At 42.9% G+C, this 8,876-nt stretch overlaps 1 protein-coding gene across 1 annotated transcript; it reads left to right on the top strand.

Annotated features, from left to right (window-relative positions):
- The first annotated feature begins 3,773 nt into the window (after window positions 1-3,773).
- Window positions 3,774-8,522, top strand: GATAD1 (GATA zinc finger domain containing 1). Its single transcript, XM_059487922.1, has 5 exons — window positions 3,774-4,065; window positions 4,181-4,306; window positions 4,600-4,659; window positions 5,751-5,934; window positions 6,666-8,522. Exons 1-5 carry the CDS (start codon window positions 3,853-3,855, stop codon window positions 6,854-6,856), a joined length of 774 nt encoding a protein of 257 aa, XP_059343905.1. The 5' UTR covers window positions 3,774-3,852; the 3' UTR covers window positions 6,857-8,522.
- The last annotated feature ends 354 nt before the right edge of the window (window positions 8,523-8,876 follow it).

The raw sequence follows: 8,876 nt of genomic DNA on the forward strand, positions 1-8,876 counted from the left end.
TTTATTACAAGCTCCAATGAGTAATTAAGACCCAAAAGCTGCAAAGACAGATGCATGTTACTTATGCAAGTAATAACTGTGCAACACATCTCAAGCACAGCATGAGTTGTGGCTCTGAGAATTAAGGGAATACAGGCTGCTTTTCTCACAAGAGAGCTGTTAAGTACAGAACCTTAGAACAGAGCCATGTGGAAATGCAGAGTGCACCAGTCCATCAGATTTATACCCAATTTCATGCATTTACAACACAAATATTTCTGGAGGAGCAGCCCATGTGCATCCTCTGCAGCTGACTGGAACAGTGACACACACATAGTAGGAATAAAGGATTCTTCAGCTGTGAGCCAGCTGACTGCAGGGTAGCAGTAAGAAGCTAGGAGGAAGCAATGCAATTAAATCCACTGCAGAACAATTCAACTGCTGAAGCAGGAAATGAGCAGTGTGTGCAGATTTGCATCACTTCCAATAAAAACCACTCTCACTGAGAGCTCCTGAGGAGAAACAGTTCTGCACTGACAGCCAGTGTCTAACACAGTCCCCCTCCACAGGTGGAGCCAACATTTTATTTCCTCCACTTCTTTGTGGAGTCTACATTGGAAGTTTCACAGAGCAGGGATGGGCTCTGGTCAGTCCCAAGGGCGGCCCTTTCTTTTATTGGGGTAAAAATAAAATAAGCTGGAAATACACATTAATTGCAAGAAAACATTTACTCTGCAACTTTAGCTGAGCTTACACGGCACAAAATGCCTCAGCTGCATCAGGCACATCCAGTCAGGCCTCAGACTGAGTCAACCCACTCCAGCTCCAAGGAGAGGCTTGTTCTGTTTAGGAGAATCAGGAAACTGAAGAGGCTGCTCAAAATTTGGGATTGACATTTTAAGGCTTGAGGTCCTCTGTAGAGAGGGTACTTTACTTAAACTCCTGAGCCCCACCTCTGCTTCTACCCATAGCTACCAGGTATTCAGCAACTCTCAGAACATTTCAGCTGTTGCCAGGATAAAAGACATGCTGGGTGTAATTTCTGACAAAACATCATAACCACTGTTCTTTGTGTCACCTTCCAGGTGAGGCAGGGATGGTCAGACTGCAGTGACAGCAATCTCTGCCTCTCTCTGCTCTTACACAAGGCCAACAGAATAATCATACCAGGAACACTGTAATCTCAAGGTGTTGTTTTACTGTGGTTCCATTGAAATGACAGAACCACACTTGTCAAGAAATACTTAACTAAAACTTTTTGATAACATAAAAATGCTTGTCTAAACCATATTTTAATTATCCTAAACTACCACCTCAGATGAGGTTTCTTAAAGCTTAAGCTTTATTTATTTGGGTTTTTTTAATTAAAGTTATTATTTAAAAGCAGAAAGAATAATCACAGCGGGTAAGTTATCAACAATATACAGTAGCATATTTAATTAAGAGTATACACATATATGTAAACCACACACATCCTATATGTGTGACAGAAAAGACCCTGCACATGGTTTCAGAAAGACCAAGGGGTTAGAAACCAGGAAGATGGTAGAACTGGTGTTGAAAAGAACAACTATTGCAATTTTTATTTAACAATAAATCTTATAAAAATTCACAAAATAAAAACCTTCACAAAGTATGAGATACTTATCTGGACAGAAATGGACACTGTCACTCATTTCTAGCCCGTTTCTACACAGACTAGTGAAGCCATGCCAACATGATGGCAGTGAGAGGGGCCCAGCACTGGAGGACTGCTGAGGTGGATGCTTGGGAACAAAAGCAGCAGAAGCTGCAAAAAAAAAAGTGATGGAAAAAGCTTAAGGCCTCTGAGAGATCACTGACCTGCAAAATACAACTACAGAGAGATGCATTAAAGAAACAAAACAAAAAAAAAAAAATGCACCCAGTAAGTATAAACAGAAACAGCTTGAAAAGAGATGAGGGTAAATGAGGACTTAAATCAAAATTGAGGAATAAATTTGGCATCTGAGACAAGAAAGTCAAATTTGGTGTGAAAGAGGCCTGCAAGAGGTGAAACATAGCTGTCCATGAGCCAGTAGCAACCCAGGCACACCCTGCATCCACAGCACACTGCATGGGGAGAGCATCTATTAATAGATCCCTGCAAATTTGTGTCCACTGAGGACAAGACAAAAATCAATTTCATTTGCACCAAAGAAGCTTTAAATAAACCCTAAGGACAGAAACTGAATATGGGAACTAAGAGCCTGCAAATCCTCATGCATGACTGAGCATTTTTTTCCTAACATCCAACTAGAAAAACATCTCCAAGGGATGGCCCAGGGCCACGTGAGTGGCAACAGGTGAGGAACCTCTGTTAGATCCATGGCTCCTACATCTGGCTCTCAAAGCTTCACAAAGGCACAAGTTCATTCCCTGGCCTTTTGAATTATGTGATACACAACTGAGGCTTCATGCAAGAGGGGCAGAGAATCATAGAGTGGCTTGTTTTTAAGGGGACCTTTAAGATCATCTAGTTTTAACCACCCATGCCATGGGCAGGGTCACCTTCCATTAGATCAGGGCCCCACTCAACCTTGAACACTTCCAGGGATGGGGCATCCACAACTTCTCTGGGCAGCCTGTTCCAGTGCCTCACCACCTTCAAAGCAGAGGATTTTTGCCAAATACTTAATCTAAATGAAAGCCAAAACTGGCATATGTTGATGGTAATATCCACCAACACTTTCTCCTGAATCAGGACAATCATTGCAATCCATCTCCTGTCCCCTGATTTTCTGCTGAGCCAGAAGAGTGACAGCTGTAAATCCCTGAATGACAGCACCTGGTGTGGTGGTGTTCGCAGGGGTCCCAGGACGAGAGAGGAGATGAGAATCTTGACTCCATGTTTCAGAAGGCTGATTTATTATTTTATTATATATATTATATTAAAAGAAAATTATACATTAAAACTATACTAAAAGAATAGAAGAAAGGATTTAATCAGAAGGCTAGCAAGCAATAGAAAGGAACAGAATAATAAAATCTTGTGACTGACCAGAGTCCGAGACAGCTGGGCTGTGATTGGCATTAAAAACAACCACACGAGACCAATCAAAGATGCACCTGTTGCATTCCACAACAGTAGACAATTACTGCTTTTCTTTTCCTCTAAAGCTTCTCAGGAGAAAAAATCCTAACGAAAGGATTTTTCATAAAATATGTCTGTGACAACCTGGCATCCCCTGCAAACAGGAACAGCACCAGAGACAGATTCTGCACAGAATCACAGAATGCTATGGGTTGGAAGCTGCCTTAAAGATCATCTAGCCCCAGCCCCCCTGCCATCAGCAGGGACAGCTCCCGCTAGACCAGGTCTCATCCAGCACAGTTTTGAACACTGCCAGGTTTGAGGCATCTACAGCCTGCCTGGGCACACATTCACAGTAGAGAATTTCTTCCTAACATCTAATATAAATGCTCCGTCTTTCAGTTTGTACCCATTCTCCCCGTCCTGTTCTGTCACTGCTGTTCCTGACAGAGTCCCTCAGGCTTCCCTGTAGGTTCCCTTCAGACACTGGAAGGTGCTGCGAGGTCTCCACACGCCCTTCCCCGGGCTGACCAGCCCCAGCTGCACCATCGGGCCTCCGTCCCTCACCGGGACCGACGGGGCCCCGCTCTCTGTGCCACGGCTCGGCCCGAGGCGAGAGCAGCCCGGAGCGGGCCGGGCTCCGTTTGTCCCGGGGGCCGCGGCCCGGCCGCCGCCAGCAGAGGGCAGGCCCGGCCCCGCCGCTCCCGGCCCCGCCGCAGCCACATCCGCCGCCGCCGGGAAGGGGCCGGCGCCGGGGCCGCTGTGGGCGCCGCGCTCCCGCCGCTCGCTGTCGGGCCCGCGGGCCCCGCGCCGGCCTCAGGATGCCGCTGGGGCTGAAGCCCACCTGCAGCGTGTGCCGCAGCACGTCCTCCTCCATGTGGAAGAAGGGCGGGCAGGGCGAGATCCTGTGCAACAACTGCACGGCCCGCTCGGCGCCGCCGCCCGCCGCCGCCTTCGCCACCACCTCGGCGGCCGCTGCTCAGCACAGCAACGGTGGCGGCAGCGGCGGCGGAGGCGGCGGCGGTGGGAAGCAGGTGAGGAGGCCGAGGCCGAGGGCGATGCAGCCGCCGGGGCCGGGCGGGGCTGGGCGGGGCCGGGGCCGGAGTGTTCGGGCCGTCCCCCTCGTGTTCATTGTGCTGTTCCCCGCAGAGCAAGCAGGAGATCCACCGGCGCTCGGCGCGGCTCAGGAACACCAAGTACAAGTCTGCGCCCGCTGCGGAGAAGAAGGTTTCCACCAAGGGCAAGGGCAGGAGGCACATCTTCAAACTGAAGAATGTAAGGCGGAGCGGCTGGGCCGGGAGCCTGGGCCGGGCTGGGGCGGACACGGAGCCCGCGGGAGGAGTGGAAACAGAAAGCGGTCATGGCAGTTCCGCACTCACTTCTCCACATAAAATCCTGGAGATGAAAACGCTAGCTCTGTTGCTTTGAGCTTTAACCTAATAATGCTTGCTGGTTTTCTTAGAAGATAATGTATCTGTATGTTGTCTAAAAAGAAAAACAGTCTCTGGAACTTTATGGTTGATTTGTTTTAATGCTCCTAATTTGCAATTTCTATATTCTTTTCTTAGCCCATCAAGGCTCCTGAGTCTGTATCCACTATAATTACAGCAGAATCAATCTTTTATAAGGTATGGTTTATGCAAATCTATTTGCAAAAATGATTATCCTATTTCTGTTTCCAGTGTCAAGAATTATTGTGGACAGTGAAAGCACTAGAGATATAATCACAGAAACTGTTCTTCCTTGCCTAACACTTGTGTAGGATTTTGGTTTGCCATAGTTATTGTCGTTAAGTCTTGCCAGGTAGTTTACTTAAGTTTACCTAGTTTAAATTGTTACCATTGTCCCAGGTTCTTCTCTTCCAAGAAAAAGTGTTTTTTTTTTTTTTTGTAATTATTGCTGTCAGCGTTTTTAAACTTCACTTGCACTGTGCAGTGGTCAAGTGACTGGAGATGATTATTTAGATTTGTGTGATGTTTCCTGCCATAGGTGCAGAACATATTTCCCATAGAGGGGTGGCTTGCAGTGCCCCAACATCTCAGCTGGCTCCCATTTGAGAGCTGGTGCAAACAATCCCAAACATCTGGGAACAAGATCTGTTGGCACTTGCAGTGAAGCAAGAGGGAGCCTTCTCACATTCATGCTTGAGAGCAGCTTTACCAACATGCCAAAGTGTTGGTGTTCTAAAGTTCTGACATTTGCTTTTGTTTCCCAGCAGTACAAGCAAACAGAATGTTTTTTCCCCCTTTTCCCTCCCCAAAAAGTCAGGATAGGCAGTGGGAGACTGCACAGTCAGTGGTGGCCTGAGATTCCATACTGTCCAGGGACCTGATGCTTCATGCCTGGCATTCCAGATGAATCTCTTGTTTGCTGTTGACCAGTTCAGAAAAGAATTACTGTCTTGTGTGTCTGTTTTTATCAGAAATTCTTGAGAACTATGTCAAAGCTTCTGTCCTCCTTATGTAGAATGTTGCTACTCTGATACTTTGCAGTGTTGTTGTGAATAGGCTTGTTTGGAGTTGTTTGTGTTCTTTTTATCTGTTTTAAAAACAAGCACCTTTCTTTCTTATGCCACCATTCTTTTGCATGTGGCTGAATTGAAGCTGCCTTTCAAGACTGGCATAAATTAGAATAATTTTGGGTGCTGATACTGAAGATGTGAAGTGAAGCTGACAAAAATCAGGCTGTTTGATTTCAGTGTTGTTTGTATGTCTTCCAGGGTGTGTACTACCAAATTGGAGATGTTGTTTCAGTGGTTGATGAGCAGGATGGAAGAACATACTACGCTCAGATCCGTGGGTTTATTCAGGACCAATACTGTGAAAAGAGTGCTGCACTAACCTGGCTCATTCCTACACAAGCCAGCCCCAAAGACTGTTTTGACCCAGCATCCTATATCATAGGTAATCTCTGAGCCTTCACTTTCTGCAGCTACTTGGATGTGCCTATGATAATGTAGAGTTGAATTCTTTAAATGAACATTTTAGCTTCTCAAGGTATTTTATGCACGTTCCACATTTTAGACTCTAATCTTGTAAACATCTCATTTACTGTAATAATACTTTTTATTTATCATGTGTATATAATGTGATTACCACTATTGCAGCGTGTGATTATCTTGTACTGTGATTAGCTGAGTGTTTGTGGGTACAATTACAGTTGTGCAGCTTTAAAGATTAAATTATTGCTCTATAGATAGATTTAAACCATAGTAACTTTGATTCTGGTAAACCATCCAAGTTGTTTCTTTTAAAGTGACCTGAATTACTTGATCTTTATCCTGGATATTCAAAATACATAGCATGCAAGCACTGGCACAGAGACTGTTCTGCTACTGATAAAATTAGTAATTCAGAGAAGTCCTTCTAATAGGCAGGACACAAATAGAATGTGTTTTAAATATATTAACTATAGTATTCACTCAAATATCAGAATGCTTCAAATGGGATGGAAAGATCAGCCCAGCAAAATTAAAGGTAGAGGTTTCTTGCCTAACACAGGAGGCCACCTTTCTAGGAAAGTCATGGATTGCAAAGGAAAATTCTGTAAGGGAATGTTGGCTGTTGTGGCATATTTTTATTCAGCATATTTAGTTTTATGCCTTTAAGTTTTGTCTTTGAATTTATTTTTTTAGGACCAGAAGAAGATCTCCCAAGAAAAATGGAATATTTAGAATTTGTTTGTCATGCACCTTCGGAATACTTCAAATCTCGGTCATCTCCCTTCCCTACTGTTCCTACAAGGCCAGAGAAGGGTTATATATGGACTCATGTGGGACCTACTCCTGCCATCTCCATTAAAGAAACTGTAGCAAATAATTTATAATTTTTAAGGAATTCTTTGGACTAGTTATTTTGTGTGTATCCTCCAGTTTGTAAACCCCTTACAAGAAGTTTTATAAAATGTGCTGGTTTATTTTACCGATTATGGTATTTATTTATTTTAGATACATCAGACCTTTGAAGTGGAAGTTTTCATTCCAGTTGATGCATCATTTCAGTGCTCTGCTCTTCAGACATTGTTGCTCATCTTGGGACAAAACCACAAGTTTCATGTCATCTTTGACTTCTGAAAGTTGCCTTTAGTATTCATTCTTACTTTTTGAGTTATTTTTCCAGAAGAGGAATTTAAAAGATAGAATCGTCCTGCATTTTATATGACTGTTTAATTTAGTTAACTCTGACTGCTAGTTTTATTTCCTTGTTAAATAATTTAGGACTAGCTTCACCTAAATACTAAAATGGTCAGTGATGCAGTTAACAGTTTTCTGTTACATGGAGAGGAGTGATCTACCTGCATTTCTCCAGACTAAAACCTCATCCACAAAGAGGGACTCTTAACAGTCACCTTTTATGGGAATTTTGTTAATCTGAATCTAAAATATGGGCTATGTGTGTAGCTTTCTGCTACACTTACTTATAAAAGGGCATAAAATTCCTGGAAAATTGAATGTGTATTCAAAAACTAATGTTATTTGCCATCCTGGCATTCTCATTGCAGAAGTGTATTTGCATTTCCTGAGCAAGCCAACACTGATCACATATGATTTGAGTTTCAGACTGTTAATGTTTTGTTTGCCTGTTAGCTTGGACTCATAAAATTGATTTTAAATTGTTTTTTCAGTCTTCACAGTTAATGATCGTAAGAATAAAATATGGTCAGGGAATTAAAATGAAAAAAATAAATAAGGGAAATAAAAACTAATTTTATGTATTGACAGTCTCAGCATAACTAGGAATATGTATAAATACCAGAATGGAAGAAATGCCACATACTAAAATACCAATGAAGTTTTCTGCGCTAAGCTTTTTACAAGCCAGTCAGCTCCACACACAATGAGATGTGCTTGTATGGCCTGATTCCAAGGGCTTAGTGGTTCCTGCTGCCTGAGAAGGATGAGAGCTGTAAGTGGCCTTAAATTTAAATGTACTGATCTTTTCTGGTTTTTTTTTTTTTTTTCATTTTGTATGGGCATATGTGACCAGCACCCAGAGGCCCAAATCACCTTTAAGATACTGCATGAAAAAGCATGAAAATGTTGCACTAGGCTTCTGTTCTAACTTTATGAAAGGCTTTGATTTAAGATGTAACATATCTGAAAGTCTCAGGTATTGACAACTTTTAGTACAGTGGGACCTGTGAGGGCAGGAACCAGATAGATTTGTTTTGGCCTGCAGCTTCTGTTCTGCCCTCTTCAAAAACAAGGAAGAACAATCAGCTTTAAGGGAGTAGATGCTAAAGTTAAGGGATACTGTCAATAATTCAAAATGCTCAGAAATTAGCAGTAGATTGGTAATGCAGAGTTAAATCTTAATCTTCAGTCACTTACAAAGATGAGATGTGTGCCTGTGTTCAGTGTGTTGCAGTGATTAATCCCAAGGTGACCTCCCTTTTCTCCATTCTCTCCTTTTAATTCCTCTGGGTTTTTTTCTTCTTTATTAACAATTCCAAGAAAATAAAAATAACAAATTTTATATTTACAGTAACCAGAGTGACTTCCTTGACTCAAGTGCTTTCCTTCCTTTCTTTGCAGTCCGCAAGGTTTTCACTTGGGATCACTGTAAAGTCCCTGTGCTGCCTCAGCATCATCCATGGACCTGTCCTCTTCTGTGGGCTGTCTCACCTTATCTGAATTACCAGGGTTGGAAAAGGCCTTGGTGGTCATTAAGCCCAATGAAGCTTAGCTGTGTTCCTTGTCAGATCCTCAGGAATAAGGAGGGAAAGTATGCTTTACATTGTTTTGTTTTTTTCATTTGGTGTACCTTGTAGGAACTCAAAAGTACTTTTTGCCATTTGCCTTATTTGTCAATAAATTGTAACATAAAAGGGACAATTCATTTTTCAT

Source organism: Ammospiza nelsoni, chromosome 1, assembly GCF_027579445.1.
Source record: "Ammospiza nelsoni isolate bAmmNel1 chromosome 1, bAmmNel1.pri, whole genome shotgun sequence".
NCBI classification, from domain to species: Eukaryota; Metazoa; Chordata; class Aves; order Passeriformes; family Passerellidae; genus Ammospiza; species Ammospiza nelsoni.